The 20,650-nt window shown below is 39.2% G+C and overlaps 2 protein-coding genes across 2 annotated transcripts in view; one reads left to right on the forward strand and one right to left on the reverse strand.

The window, feature by feature from the left end:
* Positions 1-20,650, reverse strand: part of IL1RAPL2 (interleukin 1 receptor accessory protein like 2) — a gene marked incomplete at both ends in the record, with an annotated part of 1,061,106 nt that overhangs the window by 747,621 nt on the left and 292,835 nt on the right. The gene's annotated exons all lie outside the window — the stretch shown is intronic.
* On the forward strand, positions 12,125-13,742 carry LOC308608539 (transcriptional enhancer factor TEF-4-like). The gene has a single exon (XM_081221740.1). It carries the CDS (start codon positions 12,293-12,295, stop codon positions 13,241-13,243), a length of 951 nt encoding a protein of 316 aa, XP_081077866.1. The 5' UTR covers positions 12,125-12,292; the 3' UTR covers positions 13,244-13,742.

Here is a 20,650-nt window from a genome sequence, read left to right on the forward strand (position 1 = left end):
AAATAAACAAATGGGACCTAATGAAACTTAAAAGCTTTTGCACAGCAAAGGAAACCATAAACAAGACCAAAAGACAACCCTCAGAATTGGAGAAAATATTTGCAAATGAAGCAACTGACAAAGGATTAATCTCCAAAATTTGCAAGCAGCTCATGCAGCTCAATAACAAAAAAAAAAAAAAAAAAACAACCCAATCCAAAATGGGCAGAAGACCTAAATAGACATTTCTCCAAAGAAGATATACAGATTGCCAACAAACACATGAAAGAATGTTCAACATCAATAATCATTAGAGATATGCCATTTGTCAATACTTTGTTGCAAGCAGAAAAGTCCCTGCAGAGGAAAAAGAGGCGTAAGTAATTGTCCATGTATTTGACACTTTAATTAGGGTAGGACTAAAAGAGATTGAAGCTGTTTCTACACACAAAAAAACTAGGCAATTTAATCAAACTAGAGATTAATTGATGAAGTCAGAAGAACTTTTAAAAATAGTTGTTTTACTAAGTGGAAAATAGTTGTTTTACTAAGTGGCAAGTCTATCTAAATGCCTCACAGGCGTGACTTCATTCCTCACCTACTTTTACTTAGCAATGATTTTTGTGGAAATTTTTGTATTATGTACATTCTGATGCCAAGACAGCTAAAGAGCCATTTCACTCAGATAATCCAGCTAAATTAGTTATTAGTGGTATTGTAGAGGAAGTAACTAGTTGATGGGATTTTCAATTTTTAACTAGTTGTTTTGTTTCTGTAGCTCTGAGGCTCTTTCTAGCAGACAAATAAGTGTATTCTCTTAGAATGCAGACTTGAAAGGAAGCTTAATCAAACTATCAATTACTAAGCATGTATAGAGTACATAATATGAGCTATAGTTTATTGGGTACTTACTGTGTGCCAAACTCTGTGCTATACAAATTAACATGGTTTATCTCATTTAATCCTCCAAATAAGTTTTTAGGTGGCTATATTATTACCCTCATTGTATAGATAGTGAAACAGTTTTGCCAAAGTGCCAGGTCCTAGAACAGCAGGCACTATGGTGAGGCACATCAGAAAAGAAATCTAGAGACCAATTTTGAGTCCTTAGTGCTTCAGAGACATTCAGAGAACTGGAAGGAGAATATGCAGATAAACAGTCAAGAAAAGCTTGGGATGTGAGCAGAACTCTAAAGGACAAATAGCAAGAAGGGGAGAAAATATGGTGAAAAAAGATGCCAAAGATCAATGGGTGACATCGACTCATATAACATTAATGGACTGGTTTGAATTTATATGACTGGCATAGGGAGTCTACTGCCAGCTTTTCACTTCCTTTTGTATATCACAACATTCTAAGACAAAATGTCAACAGTGAAATGCAGGTACACACAATGGGGTAGTTTGTAAATGTGCTGCAGCTGGATCTCAGGAAAAGACAAATATTTGATAGCTCCAAAGAACTTTGTTAAATGTTTCATTTATGCTGAGAAATTTTTTTTTAAAGAAAATAAAACGCACATTATATATTGCCTGTCTTTCTATCGCCAAGCTAAAAGTTCCTTCATTTTCTTGATTATGACACTTTTTGCTAAATTCTGGGAAATCCATGTGGGTAGGATAATTCTGACAAGAGGCAGTAATTACAAGCTGACACCTGTGTGGACAGTTATAAGTTGCAGTAAAACACTTACCCTCCCAAGCATGTACAATCTCTGTTACCAGTCATTTGGTCATTTAACTTAGCAGTGAAACATCAATGGGGTCTTTTCAGTGTTTATTTTTGTAATTAAAATATTTTGATATGGGACTCTGCTCTTTGATCAGTATTATCTGTGAACACTTGAATCTATTCTAGAAAGAGATAAGCACTGATGCTTTAATAAATTTACAGATTTTGAAGCTGAAAAGTCATTTAATTCAATCTTCTGTAAACATAAAGTAAAACTAGGTGAATTTGATTTTTGATATGTTTATTACTTTTCTTTTTATTCCTATTACTTGCAGTCAGTTCTAATCATTTTCTTTGTATTTGGTCCTTAACCACAGGTTAAAAATATTAAGACATCACTTTCATCTCTCCTTTCTGCTGCTTTCCAACAACAAAACAATAAACATTTTCAAGTATATCTGTATTAAGGAACTATTTTAAAACATATTTTCTGTAATCTGAGAAAATTCCTCTTACCTCAAGGGAGGATGGAGTCTCTAACCCATGATTAGCATTATTCTGCACTAATATTTCTGAAACACTAATTTTGTAATCCATCTACAAGGCCCACCTATACCATACGACCTGCCCCGATTACCCCAGTCCATTCAAAATTCTATGCTTCTATCATATTTGTCTGAGTCACCCAATGCAGTGCTTGTTTCCATGTTAATTACTATCTCCAGAGCTAACCTGAAAGCAAAGATCAGGTCTTATTCTACTTTTGTGGCTCCCTTACATACTATCTAGCAAAGTAACAGGTAGGAACAGATAAGTAAGATAGTTGCCAATGGGAAAGTTTGAGAGCAGGGGTAATGGGAATGTTGTGGGTCATGTTTTCTCAAGAGTGTTTTCCATATTTTTTTCTTAATTAAATGTTCTGAAAATCCCATATGTGTGATTAACTCTGTGCTCATAAATTATTCTGGAAGAGACTGAAAGTTCTTAGTCTGGACACTATAATTAGCCATGGCAGATTTTCTTACATTGGCTTTACACTTAAAGAAAATAAACTAATTATTTCTCTCCCTGCTTCCTTCAATTTATCCAAGGTTGAAATCCAATAAACATTACAACTGGCTAAATTAATAACGGTAATAACAGCAACATCTGGATCTTATATTTTTTATTCTATCTGAGAAGCTAAAAGTTAGTTCTAGATGTTCAGATGTTCGTTTGTGTACAATTTATTAATGTGCCCCCAAAATGTACGTTGCTAAATGGCTAAGTCAATTGGGTCCTTGTCAAGGAAAATACCTGTAGAAAGGCCAGAGGATCTTAAGTTTCTACATCTACCCTTGCTAACGTGATTTGATTTAAAATTTGAAAACAAGTGAAATTGCTGTATAGCTAGAATATTGTTAGAATGGAAAGTGAGTTCACTAACTTTTTTTTTGGAAGTATAGTTGCTTTGCAATGTTGTGTTAATTTCTGCTGTATAGCAAACTGATTCAGTTATATATATACACATGTATACATATATGTATACATTCTTTTTTATATTATTTTCCATTATGGGTTATCACAGGATATTAAATACAGTTCCCTGTGCTATACAATAGGACCTTCTTGTTTATCCGTTCTATATATAATAGTTTGCATCTACTAACCCCAAACTCCCGATCCATCCCTCCCCCACACCCCCTCCCTATTGGCAACCACAGATCTGTTCGCTATGTCTGGTGAGCTCACTAACTTTGCACTAGTTGGGATGAGGTTGAACTGAGGAATGAAGGTGTGTTTAAGCAATAGCATATACACTGAAGTACAGTAACCACTGTTAAGTGGGTAGTCAATGGCTGTAATAATGCTTCACAGGGGGAGAAACCATGGCCCATTTGTATTAGATGCTAGAATTGTGTTGGGAATAGAGAATGCTATATACATAGGATATTAGATAGTGCAGAATAATTTTCCCCCTCTAGTAAAGAAATCAGAGCTATAGTGATAAATATATCAAATTCTGACTTGAAAACACTTATGAATATGTTCATGTATGGAGAGACTAGTAAAACCCAGAAAGACTAGGATATGGCAAGACTCAGTACTGTCACACCTTCCAACCAAGCCCAAATCTGATTTTTAAAAGTTTTTGGAGAATGCAAAATGGCTCAAAAGACCAAGATCTTCTAATTCCATAATAAAACTCCTACTGTAGTTTTACCTTATCATGGGATGTATGAAACGGATGATGCATTCCTCAAGAAACAACGTAATGAGTTTCTCTACTATATCTCATGTTGTTCCTAAAGAAATGGAGGTGTGATGATGATGGACATGTTTCATCCTCATGAATATCTGAAATGCTGCTTTTCAGCAGAATCATACAATAGTTAAGAAACATAGAGGCTAGAGAGGTTAAAAGAAGTGTCTCATTCACTTCTAGAATTGATGTGTCATGTGTAAAATAAAAACAAATAGTATTTTCCCCAGTGAGACATATAAAAAATGACTGACACTTAAAAGTAGCAATTACAATTTCAGTGGAACTGCTATAAGAATTGAAATGATTTTATTAAAGGAAACAAAATACAAAAACATTACCTAGGTATATTATACAGGGTTGGTTTCTGTTCAGAAAATGCAGTATATACTCAAATGTTAAGCTCAAAAACTACTAAACAACACTCGAGTTTAGGCTGCTAACAGATGGAAAAATCTTACTGTTTTTCTATTTGCTTTTGATTTTCTGCTTATCTATTTATAGTTCACTATATATTATAAGCTGTCATTCAGTTCAATTCAATCTAACAACCATTTATTGACCAATGATTATGCCTTAGGCACTCTGGTGCACATTGTAACTGGTTCAAAGATGAATACCACATGGTTTTGCCCTTGAAAAGCTCACAGTCTAATGCGGGTTCTTGGGGTGGAGACAAGAAGAAAACCAAAATTTCATAAATCACTACAACACAGGGTATGAGTGCCCTAAAACTGAGGATACTAGGAAAGACTGGGTTTAGAAAGCGGTCTTTGAGATGGGACTTTCCCTGAGGGATTTTTTCTTTTTACATCTTTATTGGAGTATAATTGCTTTACAATGTTGTGCTAGATTCTGCTGTATAACAAAGTGAATCAGCTATACGTACACATATATCCCCATATCCCCTCCCTCTTGCGTCTCCCTCCCACCCTCCCTATCCCACCCCTCTAGGTGGTCACAAAGCACTGAGCTGATCTCCCTGTTCTATGCAGCTGCTTCCCACTAGCTAGCTATTTTACATTTGACAGTGTATATGTGTCCATGCCACCCTCTCACTTTGTCCCAGCTTACCCTTCCCCCTTCCTGTGTCCTCAAGTCCATTCTCTATGTCTGAGTCTTTATTCCTGTCCTGCCCCGAGGTTCTTCAGAACATTTTTTTTTTTAGATTCCATATATATGTGCTAGCATACAGTATTTGTTTTCTTCTTTTTGACTTAACTTCACTCTGTATGACACTCTCTAGGTCCATCCACCTCACTACAAATAACTGAATTCCGTTTCTTTTTATGGCTGAGTAATATCCCATTGTATATATGTGCCACATCTTCTTTATCCATTCATCTGTCGATGGACATGTAGGTTTCTTCCATGTCCTGGTTATTGTAAATAGTGCTGCAATGAACATTGTGGTACATGTCTCTTTTTGAATTGTGGTTTTCTCAGGGTATATGCCCAGTAGTGGGATTGCTGGGTCATTCCTTGAGGGATTTAAAAAAATTTTTAAGAAGTCAATTGGGAGATAGGCTTCATTAGCAGAAGGTACAGAGCAAAAACAAACAGACCAATAAATCTTGATCCATCTTCCCTGGAGAGCAGGTTTTGTTTAGGGAGAAAATGAGTAAGAAGGCTGGGGAAGGTAAGATGGAGTAATATCAGCCTGGATTTCTTTAAAAAGTATGAAAAAAAAAACACTCATAAAGTAAAATATCAAATGCAACAAAAGAGAACACAATAAAAAGTGAGTGTCCCCGCCTAGACCCATTACCCAAGAGTGACTATTTTCAATAATTTCTTGTGATGCTTGTGGATTTTCACATGTATATGCATATATATATATTCATGTATACCCTTTTCTATTTCACAAATGGGGACATATATTGTATACATGTTCTGAATCCTGATTTTTCTTTACTTAGCATATCTCGTAAATATTTTCCTATCCGTATATATGTACTTTATTATTTTTATAGACTGTACTGTGAATATGTCATAGTTTATGTGATCAGACTTCTACTGATGGACATTTAGCGTGATTCCAGTCTTGTTTTTAAAAATGATGCTGCAAAGAACACCCTTGAATGTACATCTTTGTATGCTTGTATATCTATAGTAGGATTTCTCAACCTCAGCATAATTGACACTTTCAGCCAAATAATTATTTGTTGCAGGGTGTTGTTTAATGCACTGTAGGATGTTTAGAAATATCCCTGGCTTCTATTGACTAAATTCCAGTAGCTCACCCACCCCTCTTGTGACAATCAAAAATGCCTCCAGACATTGCCAAATGTCCCCTTTGGGGCATATCACCCAGGTTAAGAACCACCAATCAGTAGAACAAATTTCTAGTAACAGAGTTGCTTCTAACTATGTTATCTGTTCACTTGCCAACACTGCATATTATACAAAATTAATATTTACCACTTACTTTAATCTGCATTTACTCATGAGTGAAACTGAAGATTCCAATGTTTATAAGCCATTTCTATTTCTCTTTAGTTGAATTGCTTGTTATCGCTTTTCTTTTATATTAAATAGTGATCTTGTACTGATTCATAAGAATGCCAATTATTAGACTTTTATCTGTTATATGTGTTGAAAAATATTTTCTAGCTTTTCCCTTTGATCATTATACTTTTTCTCCTGTGAAGGATTTTTAAATTTATATAGTGAAATTTATTAATATTATTCACTAGAGTTTCTATATTTTTTAAGGGAATTCCTTTATTTATTTGTTTGTTTGTTTGTTTATTTATGGCTGTGTTGGGTCTTCGTTTCTGTGCAAGGGCTTTCTCTAGTTGCGGCAAGTGGGGACCACTCCTCATCGCGGTGCGCGGGCCTCTCACTATCGCGGCCTCTCTTGTGGAGCACAGGCTCCAGACGCGCAGGCTCAGTAGTTGTGGCTCACGGGCCCAGCCGCTCCGCGGCATGTGGGATCCTCCCAGACCAGGGATCGAACCCGTGTCCCCTGCATCGGCAGGCAGACCCCCAACCACTGCACCACCAGGGAAGCCCCGAGTTTCTATATTTTATGTCTTAGACCTTTTATATTTCAAGACCCCTACCCAACTTCTACATGGCCAGTGTTCACTTCCTATACTTTTATAATTTTACTTATTTCATTTTCAAATCTATGATCTCCCTGGAATTAATTTCACTATAGAGAATGAGATAGGGACTCATCCTCATTTACCTTTCTCTCCCTAAATGGATAGTCAGTTTCAACATAATTTTCTCTATTTTAACATGGCTCTCTAATTATATGTTAGTGTTAGGTCTATTTCTGGGGTAAAAAATCTCTTTATTTGACATTTCTTCCTATTCCTGTACCTTAATTACTCTAGTTTATAATATATATTATAAAGTTAATCTTTAGTCATTACTCCTACTTTTCATAATTTCCTAGCTATACTCACATGTTTATTTTCATATTTTCCATGTATTTTGTAATCATTATGCCTAGCCCAAAGTTCCCTTGGTATTTTAGTTGGGTTCACATTAATTAACATCTTTTAATATTGTCTTCCTATCCAAGAAGAAGGTAAACAAGGTATCTCTTTCCATCTATTCATGTCCCTCAATATAGTTTTAAATTTTTTCTTCAGATTGGGTGTATATATTTCTTAGTGATCAGACAATATTAATTCTAGCTTTTAGCTGCTTTTATACAGGGAATCCATTACATAATTTCTTTATTTCTATAAATATGTACTTATATGTTATATAGTTCTAATAATTTCCAGTTAGTACACTTGGATTTTCCAAGTATAACAATCATATCATTTGTAAATGATAATCATTTTGCCTATTTTTTCCAATTTTTAAATATTTTACATCTTTCTTTCATCTAATTGTATTAGCTGATACATCCAGAATTGAGTCAAATAATAGTGGTGATATTGCCTTGTTCCCAGCTTCAATAAGAATACTTTCATTTTCATAATTAACCACAATGCTACATTTTTGTATTGGTATTTTATTAATACATTTTGTACCATATAAGGAATTATTCTGCTCTTCCACTAACTTTAACTGGAGGTCTAAAAATGGGCTGTATTAGACTGATCATGAAGCAGTGTAGTTAGAGCTAAAAGGGTCTAGATCAGTGGTTTTCCAAAAGTATGGTTTCCAGACCAGCAGCATCAGCATCACGTGGAAACCTGTTAGCAATACAAATTCTTGCTGTCTTCCCTTATCTACTGAATCAGAGGAGCTCAACAATCTGTACTTTAACAAGCTCTCCATGTGATCTGATGCATTCTAAAATTGGAGGACCACTGACCCAGTACAGGGGTCAGCAATTACAGCCCTCAGGCCAAATCTGGTTCTGATTCCTGTATTTGTAAATAAAGTTTATTCAAATATACCACACTCATTCATTTCTGTATTGTCTAAAGTTGCTTTCAAGCTACAATGGAAAAGTTGAGTAGTTGCAACAGACATTGTCTGACTTGCTAAGCCTAAAATGTTTACTATGTGGCCCTTTACAGAAAATGTTTGCCAACCCTGATCTTGAGCAATGATTCTCTGCCTTGGCTGAATATTAGAATCATGTGGGGCACTATAAAAAATACTCATGTCAGAGTCCCATAACCTACCACTTAAATAGAATCTCTAGGGTGGGATCCATACATGAGGGTTTTTTCTTTAGAGCACCCTACTAGATTCCAGTCTGCCGTATTATCCAAACTAACTAATATTCATGAATCATATCTGCATGTCTTTGATGTTGATTTAGGTAGAGATGGATAAAGAGTTATTTCTTCTTTTTCATGGATACACAAGAAATTAATCCCTGGCACAATGTAATTCTATGATAAAGGCAAGTAACGCAAAAAAAAAAAAATTGACAAGTCAACCATTATGCATATTTCTCAGAGAAAGCCAAAGGAGCTTTCTTCCCCTGAAGGTTTTGTTTAGGAATTGGTTGAAATGAATGAATCTAAATTATATTAGTTCTATAAAGCAGTTATTGGGCAATTTTCAAACCCAACCTGGATAAATCAATGAATTTTGAGTAACATGCACTCACCATCAAATTTCATAGATCATCGAAAATACAAGTGAACCTATCATAGAGCCATAAAAAGTATCTGATTGCATAATTACACACACACACACAAACACATGAACAAATAGATCCTATCATTAAGTTATGGTATATGTGGAAAATGAATCCTATATACTTGAAAGATACTTATATTTATGTCTTGTTATTTGCAAAGATACGCTGTTTACTTTTTCTTTTTTTTTTTTTGCCGTACGTGGGCCTCTCACTGCTGTGGCCTCTCCCGCTGCAGAACACAGGCTCTGGAGCGCAAGCTCAACGGCCATGGCTCACAGGCCCAGACGCTCCGCGTCATGTGGGATCTTCCCAGAATGGGGCACGAACCCGTGTCCCCTGCATTGGCAGGCGGACTCTCAAACACTGCGCCACCAGGGAAGCCCACGCTGTTTACTTTTAATCTTATACAAAGAACTTTTTAAAGCAGCACTGAGAGTTTTTATTTTTTTATTTTTTATAGTTATTTCTTTTGGCTGCGCTGTGCAGCATTCTGGATCTTCCCCAACCAGGGATTGAACCTGTGCCCCCTGCAGTGGGAGCATGGAGACTTAACCACTGGACCAACTGTGGTCATTTTTAAGTCTTTTGTCATTACAGACAGTTCTGGGTGTACTCTGATGCTTTTGCAAAAATGTTCCTATAAAAGGGTTTCATCTTCAAGGAATTCATGGAAAAGACTCTGACAAGTACAGGTTTCTGGTAACTGACTATACTGCTGAACTGAATGAATAAGCATTTTCAGAACTCTAATGGAAAACTGATGAATTCATAAAGGTGCTAACAAAAGATCAAGATGAAAAAAAATTAATTACATGGGACTGAGTGAACTGATGAGGATGATTATAATTTTTGTGACTTTCTGTTTAAATAAAAAAAAATCCCACAAGGACTCAGAGGCAAAAAATATACAAATCAATTTTCACTGCAAAGTAAAGGAGTTGTTACAGTGGAGGATTACTGGACTGAATGTCAATATTATGATATAGTATGAGTGTGTTTTGTGTTTGGTAATTGCAATCATTGTTGCTTTTGTTGTGGTCATCCATTTACAATGCTTGGTGTCAGTTTATCTCTTGTAAAAATAAAATACAGTGTGTGTGTGTGAAAAAAAATTAACATAAAAAATACTTTTTAAGAAAAATAAATAAATAAATAAATAAATAAATAAATAAATAAAGCAGCACTGAGAGAAACCTGGTGTCAAAAATATTAGAATAGGAGCAGAGGAAGAATAGATGAGTCGAAAAAGAAGACATTTTGTTTCTCCTCTTACCCAATTTAAACTCCAAACTTAAAAATCATCACCTCTTTCAGGAATTATAGAGTGACCCAAGGAAGATAAAGGACACTACTGAAAAATTATTTGAGTCCCAGGGCATGGAATCTACTTACTAGCCCTAAGGGCACAACGGGATCCAGGGGTGATTTCTAATTCGGAATGGCAGGTGAGGGCACTGACCCCATTAATGTCCAGGAGAAACACCTAGACTCAGAGTGTTTTCCATAAAGCCAAACTGATGTGTGTAGGACATGCTCAGCATTCCTGAGGGAAATGCTTTCTTGTTATGCAAATAGCATTATTGTGTGAAATGTGTGAAATATGAATAATTAGATTTATAGTGAAATCTCCTGGTTGGAAGAGCAAATGTGTTAACTACTTCCTTAAGATGATTCAAAATATTTTCCTTAATCAAAATAATGTGAGGACAATTAAAAGTAAAAGTTACATTTTTGTAACTTTAAAAAATAAAGTCCAATATACACATACTAAAACCTGGAAAACTCTATAATAGCTCAGTTAAATCCAGATCTCATTTCTGAAATCCCATCACTACCACTAACCAACTATTCAGTAACTGATCACAGAGACCCCAAGGAATTGTGGGTGCTTTAATCCTGGTAGGCAGCCACATGTAATGAGAAGAACTGGTTACTATTAGCACCTGTCCAGGATAAAGAAACCCAAGTAAGTAATAATGACCATTAAAATGACCAAACAATGCCACATTTATGAACTTTTTGCCATACAGAGAAAATTAGATAACAGCCATTCAACACTCCTATTTCATGGATAGAGCTTGTAACATCGCCCTCACTGCCCAAATAGGGGATGCAGAGTCCCAGAGAAGGTAAGTCAATAGTTTAAAAAGCACAATTAAGGTCTTAAAACAGTACTTTCTAATATCCCTAAACAAGGATGTTGATGTGTCTTATCCCAGTAAAAGAAAAGGTCTAATTACATACAGCAAAAACAAAGTTCTCTCAGCTTCAGCCCTAAAGTGTCCTTTTCTTCCTTAGAGTAAATGCATGTAAAGCACTGAGAATGGTGCCTTGGAGGTGGGTGTCGTTAGCAGTGATTGCTGATTTAGTTTCCTACCCTTTGCACTTGGGGCAAATAATTTTTCTTCTTTCCAGTGCTTCCTCTTAAGACTTAACATCTTTCCGTATAGAAAAGAAGTCAATAAGCTTAAAGAAAATTACTATAATACCTAAATCACTATGAAGAGGTCAACTTAGCCTCAGTGTAGTTTGCCTTTAGGTGCACAGGACAAAAATCTTGGCAAAACATCAGCTTCCCAAGTGTATTTATTTACCTTCAGTTTGGGCGTGTTAGGAGATAACCATGCCAACATTTTCAGAACTCAATGATCTAACAGTGAATTAGGAGGAAGCAAGGTGGCTGGCAATATTCCTGAAGCAAGTCAAACCAAACTCTGCAGCTCTGAAGAGCGCCTTGGAAATAGCTTGTTCCATGAACCCTGAAACAGTACTGAATGGCTGCTGCTGTGAAAGCCACAGTGAGAGCAAACAAGAAACACAGCACACATCAACAATTCAAAGTCTGGCATTTCTGTTGGTAAACTCTTCAGGAGGCCAGCAGTGTCTTCTCTGCAAAACAGGTAATCAGGTGGTAAGTATATAATGGGTGTTTAATAAGTACCTGCCAAATTCAGTGATTCATTAATTCATTCATCCATCCATCCATCCATCCAGCAAATATTTATCGAGCAACTACTCTGAGCCAGGACTGTGCTGGGAGCCTGGGAAAAAGTGCTGACTATAAAGCAGACAGCCCCCACTTTTCCCAAACAAAGCTCCCGGGCAACTTTCTCCCTCGCAGCGCCCCGCCCGCCCGCGGCTCCCCAGCCCCAGGCTGGGAGGTCGGAATGAACTGATTGCCCGCTACATCAAGCTGAGAACAGGGAAGACTCGAACTCGCAAACAGGTATCTAGTCATATCCAGGTTTTGGCCCGAAGGAAATCGAGGGAAATCCAGTCCAAGCTCAAGGCCCTGAATGTGGACCAGGTTTCCAAGGACAAGGCTTTCCAGACAATGGCCACCATGTCCTCAGCCCAGCTCATCTCAGCACCTTCCCTGCAGGCCAAACTTGGTCCTGCCGGTCCACAGACCCCAGAGCTTTTCCAGTTTTGGTCGGGGGGTTCTGGGCCCCCCTGGAATGTTCCAGATGTGAAGCCATTCTCGCAGACACCGTTCTCCTTGTCACTGACTCCTCCATCTACTGACCTCCCAGGGTACGAGCCCCCCCAAGCCCTCTCACCTCCTGCTTTGCCCCCACCTGCCCCATCACCCCCAGCCTGGCAGGCTCGGGCTCTGGGCACTGCTCGGTTACAGCTGGTGGAGTTCTCGGCCTTTGTGGAACCTCCAGATGCAGCTGATTCTTACCAGAGGCACCTGTTTGTACACATCAGCCAGCACTGCCCCAGCCCCGGAGCGCCCCCCCTTGAGAGTGTGGACGTCCGGCAGATCTATGACAAATTCCCTGAGAAAAAGGGTGGTCTGCGGGAGCTGTGTGATCGTGGGCCCCCCTACACCTTCTTCCTGGTCAAGTTCTGGGCGGACCTGAACTGGGGCCCGAGTGGCGAGGAGGTGGGGGCCGGCGGTAGCAGTGGTGGCTTCTATGGCGTGAGCAGCCAGTACGAGAGCCTGGAGCACATGACCCTCACCTGTTCCTCCAAGGTCTGCTCCTTTGGCAAGCAGGTGGTGGAGAAGGTGGAGACGGAGCGTGCCCAGCTGGAGGACGGGAGGTTCGTGTACCGCCTGCTGCGCTCACTCATGTGTGAGTACCTGGTGAATTTTCTACACAAGCTGCGGCAGCTGCCCGAGCGCTATATGATGAACAGTGTCCTGGAGAACTTCACCATCCTCCAGGTGGTGACAAACAGAGACACCCAGGAACTGCTGCTCTGCACTGCCTATGTCTTCGAGGTCTCCACCAGTGAGCGGGGGGCCCAGCACCACATTTACCGCCTGGTCAGGGACTGAAGGGGGACCCCAGAAGCGGCTCACCCCCGGAATACCCTCCTCCCAGGAAGGACCTCCAGCTTTCCTCACGCTTCTTACTTGGTGGGGTGGGGGTGGGCTGCTCCCTCTCAGGACCTTAAAAGCTCAGTGGTGAGTTGAATGGGCTGGGACTGAGAGGAAAGGATGGATCCTGATATTGAGACCTCACAGGGGTGTCTGAAAGGACAGATCACTCCAGAGCATTTGACACTGGGGACAGGAGTGAGACAACCCCTGGGACAGCACTGCTTTCTGTCTCTGACAGGCATCCTCCCCCTTCTCTGTTTTGGAGGGCTCCAGTTACACATTGGCTTGTCCCTCTGTTTTTCAGCACCCCCCTTCTTCCCAATCTGCCTCTCCTTACCAGCCCCATCCCAGGACCCTGATATTGAATTTTGAAGGTTAACCCTTTCTGTGCAGTAGTAGAGCCAGGTGGGCCCTGGAAATATTTTTTTTTTAATATAACAAGAGATATTTATAAGTGGGTGTTAGGGTCGTGACTTTTTCTCAGCTGGGCAAGCAGTGGGGTGAGGCTTTTAAATCTCATGTCCTCTTCTAAATGAGCCGTGGGGCTAGACTGTGTTGCCTCCTTCTCCTCCCCTCCCCCCAAAGTGTGTTGGTTTGTGTTTTGACAGAGGATAAAGCTATTTTACCAAAATAAATAAATAAATAAATAAAGCAGACAGGGCCTCTGCTCTTAAGTAGATTACTTGTCAGTGGGGGAAATCGGACAATAAATGAGTAAACACATTCGGTAATCTGAATTAATAATATGCTCTATGGAAAAATAAAACAAAATAATGGGACTGAGAGTTCTTGAAGGGATGGGTTGGGGAGCTATTTTACATATGTTGGTCAGGGAAGAATTCTTGGATGAGATGACAATGGAGCTGAGACTGAAAGGAGACTTGAAAAAATATTATCCATGGGAAGGGGAGCCAAGTCATGATAATGGCAGCACCCTCTAGCATCAGCACATGGTTGGCATCAAAACAGACATCATTTTACAGAGGGGATGGAGACAAGAGATCCAGCAACTCAAGCAAAGCTGAAAGGAAATTCACATCTTTGATCCAACAAGACAATAAAAACCAGGCAAGGGCTCAGGTCAGTTCAAATCTCTAAATGTGATCTGACTCCAAGGCAGCAATATTTGACCTCTGACTGCTTTTCTTTTCTTTTTTTTTCTTTTCTTTCCTTTCCTTTTCCCTTCCATTCCCTTTTTTAAAATTTTTAATAGCAACCACCATTAAGCACTTACTATGTGCCAGACATTGTGCTCAATCTTTATATATTATCTCATTTAATCCTCAGAAAAAATCTGATGACCTAAGTACTCTTATTATTCCCATTGTGCAGGTGTGGAAACTGAGATCCAAGGTCACACAGTTAGAAGGTGCTGAAGTTGGGATGTGAACAAAGGCAGTCTGAGTCTAGAGCCCAATCTCTTAACCTCTGTGCTTTTATATTTCTATCCTAAATGCTGTTACTTAGAGAAGTAACTGAATACATAGGAATCTGAGTCAAGGACTTTGATACTAGCTCTGGATCAGCCATTACAGCCTGGGCGCCTTGTTTAATCTCTTCCTGCCACACTTTCAATGATTCTGATTTGCCTTTAGGATAAAAATCAAAGCTCCTTAGTCTGGCATTCAATGCCTCTATTCAATTCTGCTTTGTTCACTGAGATTTGCTTTTTGTGTTTGCTTTTTTGGTTTTGTTTTGGTCTACTCAGGCAGCTTCCTTTGATTTTGAAACACATAATTTCTTTTTCTTTTCTTCTGAGCACAGGTGACACTGAGGCTGATAGGCACATGAAGGGCCACTGTAGGTAGAAGGATATGTCAGAGGCCCCCAGATTACTCTGATTATTACTCTAGTAGGTCAGAGAAACCAGAGTTCTCAGGAGGCTTTTACGAACTTTTTTATACCTCCTCCTCTGTCTCTTATCCAAAACTCATTATTTTCTGTTACTGTAGAGCAACATGCTTTTGTGCATTTTTCAAATGCAAAGCAATCAAAACATGAAGCGGTATCATTCTAATTTGTGTCTCCTTTTCAAAAACAAAGTTAGAAAAGTAGGCAACTTATTCAGGAAGAGCAAAGTCATAAATGCACAAGATCAAGAAGCCATATTGCTGAGCTTTCAGTTTTTCCCCCTCCATTCTACTATTTGGTGTTGCTATGGGAATGCAACGCATAGTGGTACTGGAGCTTGATTCAGTAAAATCAATGAAAATTCCAGGTGTGAATATAGCAGTATGTAGTCTGTCATTTTTCTTGCAAAACTGTAATTAGATGCTTGAGGGGAGGAGGGGAGGGAAGGTGGGATGTGAAGAGGAGTGAAATAGGGGGAGGGGAGGGGTTGTTAGAAGAGTGAGGGGGAAGATGAAGAGAGATTAACATTTCAGTTTTAGCTCACATATTGTAAGTAGCCAGCACTCAAATTTCTAAGGAGTTGATAGCTATTCTTTTTCCCCCAACTCTGCTTCCCCATACACACACATATCTTCTGAGTGCTGCATTTTAAGAGAGACACAGAAAAAGTGAAGGACCCTTACCCACCCAAGGTTGCCAGGATATCATGTTTCAGTGGGGAAGAGCATAACATTAGTCAGAGAATTGGGGTTCCAGTTTTGGTTCTGTTGCACACTAGATGTGTAATCCTGGGCAAGTCAGTTAGCATCTCTATGCCTTAGTTTCCTCATCTTCAAACAGGAATGACCTTTTTTTGGGGGGATGATAATTCTAAGCAACACCTTTGGTACTCTTCCTTTCCTCTTTTTCTCCAATAGATTACCCCAGATTTGTGTTTTAGGTTAACGTAACAAGCTAGTTTACATAAAGTAAATGGCTGCCCTTTTCAGATAATATTTACATTCTTAATGAAGCCATCAAGGATTTAACGCTTCCAGTGACTCAATAATCAATAATGTATTTATTAAGTTGTACCAGTGCTCTGCAGGATAAAAAAAACAACTACAACAACAGATAAATAAGTATGTACACTATAGCCACTATATAGCTAAAGAGACCAAAAACAATAATAAGAAAAGGCAACTTAAGATACAGGATAGCTAAGTGTAAAACATGGTACAGGGCTCAAGTACCATCTGAATGTCAAGGACAGGATGTTTGGCTTGAGAAGAAGTACTTAGAAAAGGCTTCATGGAGATGGTGGCACAAGGAGTCATGAAGGATGGGTTTGGGCAGGGAGAGGGAACAGAGGAAGGCATTCTGGTCGGTCAAGGAGAGTAATAGAAGCAAAGGAAAGGCATAACATGGGCTTTTCCAACATTCTATCAGGCCAGAGAGAATGAAATCTTAAGGCAGAGGAGTTGGGCCCTTTGATGTGGATGGTTACTGACTGTACCCACACATGTAGTCAGCTGTGCTCATGGGGCATAATCCCCAGTTGGTACCTTCAAATGCCAGAGAAAACCTCAAGAATGAGGCACTAAGTCAAGCAAGCTTAGATCATATTGGCAAAGGGGCCGATCTTCCCGGCAGCCCTTGAAAAAGAGTCTATTCAAAAAAAATGCTCCAACTTTATTTTTCAGTGTAAATCAATAACTCTAAATGACTGTAGGAGGGAAAAGCAGCAAACTGGGTGGCCCCATTTCAGAGCAAGATTGATTTCAGAAACTGCAAGGGACCACTATAAGTCCCTGAACGCCACGAGTACATGCTGGTAGAAGACCCACATACCTACTCTGCTTGTACTAAATGTTAAGTAGTAGCTTAGAAATGAGAAGGCACATGCTAGTCTATTTCCAAACATGGCAATGTAAGCTGCAAATAATAAGGGCTAATTCAAATAAACTTCACTAAGCTAATGTATTCTTCTTAAAGCTCCTTCTCTAACATGAGAGAAGTTAGGGTATACACGCTTTCTTTGGAACTTTTTTTAATAGACCAAGAAAATAGAGATGATTCTTCACCTGATCAGAAGAGGCACCAGAAAAGCCTTGGTTATTGACTAGCAAATTCATTTGTCTTAAAACTTTCTATAGCCACAGATTGCTCCCATACAGCCACCATATCTCTGTTGCTAATTCCAAGAAGATCCTGTGAGAAGAAAAAAGACCCAGTGTTTCTCATGGAGAACACCTTAAAGTATGCATCTTAGTGATGGTGGGTCAGTACCTAACAACTCTACTGGTGTCATGACATCCAGGTGAAACAGGCTTTTAATCTGTCATGCTTGTTAGCTTGGAGCTTACCTCCAGGTTGCTAAGCCTGGGATATATATCTTCACTCTGATGCCTACAGCTCTGCAATGTTAATCATCATGTTAGGCCTCACTCTGCGGGCTTCATAAGAATGGCATAAACAATAACAATAAATAATCTCAATGATGCTTTAACACCTCTCCTAAGGGGGAGCCCAAGGTATGTGCCAGCATTCACTTATTAATCTGTACTGTATATAGCAATCCAGAGTGATAGGAAGGTGTTAGTGGGGTCCTCTTTTATTATCTGATGGCAGCAGTAAATCCTCCTAATCCAGCACTCTATCTGCCCTGCCTCTGTAGCCAAGTTTACAAGAGAGCTCACATCAGGCACCTTTAAAATAATTCATATATGACAGACATGAATTACCTAGGTAGCAACACAGAAATGACTATACCTAGGCCTCAGGGAACTTCACACTTCACCTCCCAATCTCAAGAATTAGGGCCAACTCAATTTCCAGCCAGTTCAACCTGGTAATCAGGCTGGATGACAAACTCTGGGTGTCTAGGGCCTAGAACAAACCACATTACTCCCTTTCTGTCCATTTTTCTCCCTACCACAAACATCTACGGACCATATAACATAGTAAAATTAGGATAAAATAGATACCAAGGACCAGGATTGGTTACATAATGTGTGGAACCTGGTACAATATGAAAATGCAGGATCTCTTGTTCAAAAGTCATTAAGAATTTCAAGAAAGCAACAGAAGAGCAGTAAACAAAGCAACTGCACAGGTAGCACATCCATGATGCCAGCCCTGCCAAGGATGTTCCTAAGGAAATACCTTTCCCTTGAAACATAATTAAGATGACATTTTCAAAAGCAACTTTAGCAAAATGAAGACGAAACCAAATGAAATAATTACAATAATAAAAAATAGTAGAAATTCAAATTTCCAAAGTCCAAGTTTCTGATTATAAAAATCCCAAATAAAAGTACCTTGGATGTTTCCTCGGATCTTAAAGCCCCTCAAAGTCCCTTAAAATGATTGTCTGAGTTCAGGCTGCTACAACAAAGTACCACAGACTGGGTGGCATTTAAACAACAGAAATGTATTTCCCACAGTTCTGGAAGTTGGAAGTTTGAGATCAAGATGCCAGCATGGTTGGGTTCTGGTGAGAGCTCTCTACTAGGTTGTAGACTGCCTCTTATTGTATCCTCTCTTGGCAGAAAGAGGGCAAGAGATCTCTAAGGGATCCTTTAATTTTTTAAATTTTAATTGTTACAATTAACATACTATATTAGTTTAGATGTACAAAATAGTGATTTGAGATTTGTATACATTATGAAATGAAAATCTGGGCACTCACTAATCCCATTCATGTGGGCTCCACCCTCATGACCTAATTACTTCCCAATGTCCTACCTCCTAATACCATCACACTGGGGATTATAATTTCAATATATGAATCTTGAGGAGATGAAAACATGAAAGCAGATAAAAGCTGAGCTACTCTTGTTGAAAACAAGGGTGTGTGTGTGTGTGTGTGTGTGTGTGTGTGAGTGTGTGTGCACGCAGTGACAAATCCTTGGCCACTGGAATTCCTCCTAATGATATCTCCATGGAATGCCTATGGCTATGAAGAAAGCCCCAGAATTACAGTTGAACCTTCGTGGTTTTACAGATGGTGAAACTGAGTCCCAGAAAAGAGAAATGAGTTGCCCAGGGTTAGTGTCTGTTGCCCAGGTTTGGCAGCACAGCTGGAACTATTAGAACTCAGATTTCTCTCCACGATTCATCATAGCCCAAGGGTGGCTTTCACCCGCCCAGTCAGCCAGGTCTGGGTGTGAAGGAAAAGCAGCACTTTCTCCTCAATGCCCTTTACTCAGGCCACAACAGGACAGACCTTCAGAAAGACAACTTACCATGCTTCCTGAGGAATACTTTGTGGAGCAAAGTACTGATCCCCATTTTTTTGTATACACTTCCTTTCACCCAAGAAAGCAACTTTGAATCCCTGTAAGTTCCAGAATAAATACTGTTGTCTTCACAGTCCCCCTGACACACCACTTTTTTAAAAAAATTTCTTTCTTTTTCTCTAGGGAAAACTAACTCCTACTGACAACGCACTGCTTGGCCCAGAAGACTCTCAATGAATAAATTATAGAACTGGCTAAAACCAAATTTAATTCCATACATTTTGTCCTGAGAGACAAGCTTCTGAAGCCAAATGGAAGAAGGGTAAAGACATTGCACTGGGCCTGAGAATGTCATAGATTTCCTGGAAAACATACCTAAGTTCCTAAGTGATGGGTAAGGGTTAACCCTTCTAGAAAGGTTACAGAGCACGGGGAGTTTAGCACTGAGCTGAAATGGCTACATTATCTTTGGGGGTGGAATGTAAAGAGTAACAAGCATTGCAGCTTAGAGAGGAAATACCTACATATAAAGCATGTGAACCAGACAGAGACTGCCCCCCACCCAAATCCCTAGAGAAAGTGTCCCAGCGACTCTGCAGCATGTTTCAGCTATAGTGAGAATTGCAGACAAATAATAAAGCCTGACTATTCTCTCCTTTGTCTTTCCTATCTCCAAGATACAGGCTAGGTGAGACTCTGATCATATCTACCTGCTCCAAGGCTAAATTAGGTCCCCTCTTATACTCCCATAATCTTGTCGACTTCTTTTATAACAGTCATACCTGTAACTACTTGTGCAATACCTCTCTTGCCTTCCAGACTGCAAACTTCATGTCTTTCTTGTGTATCACTATATTTCTAGCATGCCTCCAAGAAATATATATTAAATTGAATTGACTCTATACTTTGAAATATCCATGGTTTTGTGGGTTATGATGACAAGAAGGGAAAAAGTATTTCTCCATGCTGCTTATTTATGATCTGAAGACTTATTCCTATCATGATTGAAAATCACTGTGGTTTTCCTCTTCTCTAGACTCAGTGTCTGCTGTGTGAAACAATATGCCTAGCTACAGAGTGCTTTGGAGGTAGCACTCTTTTCCTTTGAATCCATTTTACACATAGAGCATGTTTTAAATAGTTTGCGAGTTGAATTAATTTAATTAGACCTATTGGCCCAGGGCAGAAAGGAAGAATATCCCTCAAATCCGTCTTCACTGTAACTGTCCCTGGACACCTTTTGATTTCCACAGACTAATTCTGTCAGTTTGGAACACAGCCTAACTCCCAT

This window comes from Mesoplodon bidens, assembly GCF_964165515.1.
Source record: "Mesoplodon bidens genome assembly, chromosome: X".
Lineage (NCBI taxonomy): Eukaryota > Metazoa > Chordata > Mammalia > Artiodactyla > Ziphiidae > Mesoplodon > Mesoplodon bidens.

What these genes read in the sequence shown, in the direction of transcription:
- LOC308608539 (XM_081221740.1), top strand. Translation starts at nt 12,293, where the DNA reads ATGGCCACCATGTCCTCAGCCCAGCTCATCTCAGCACCTTCCCTGCAG.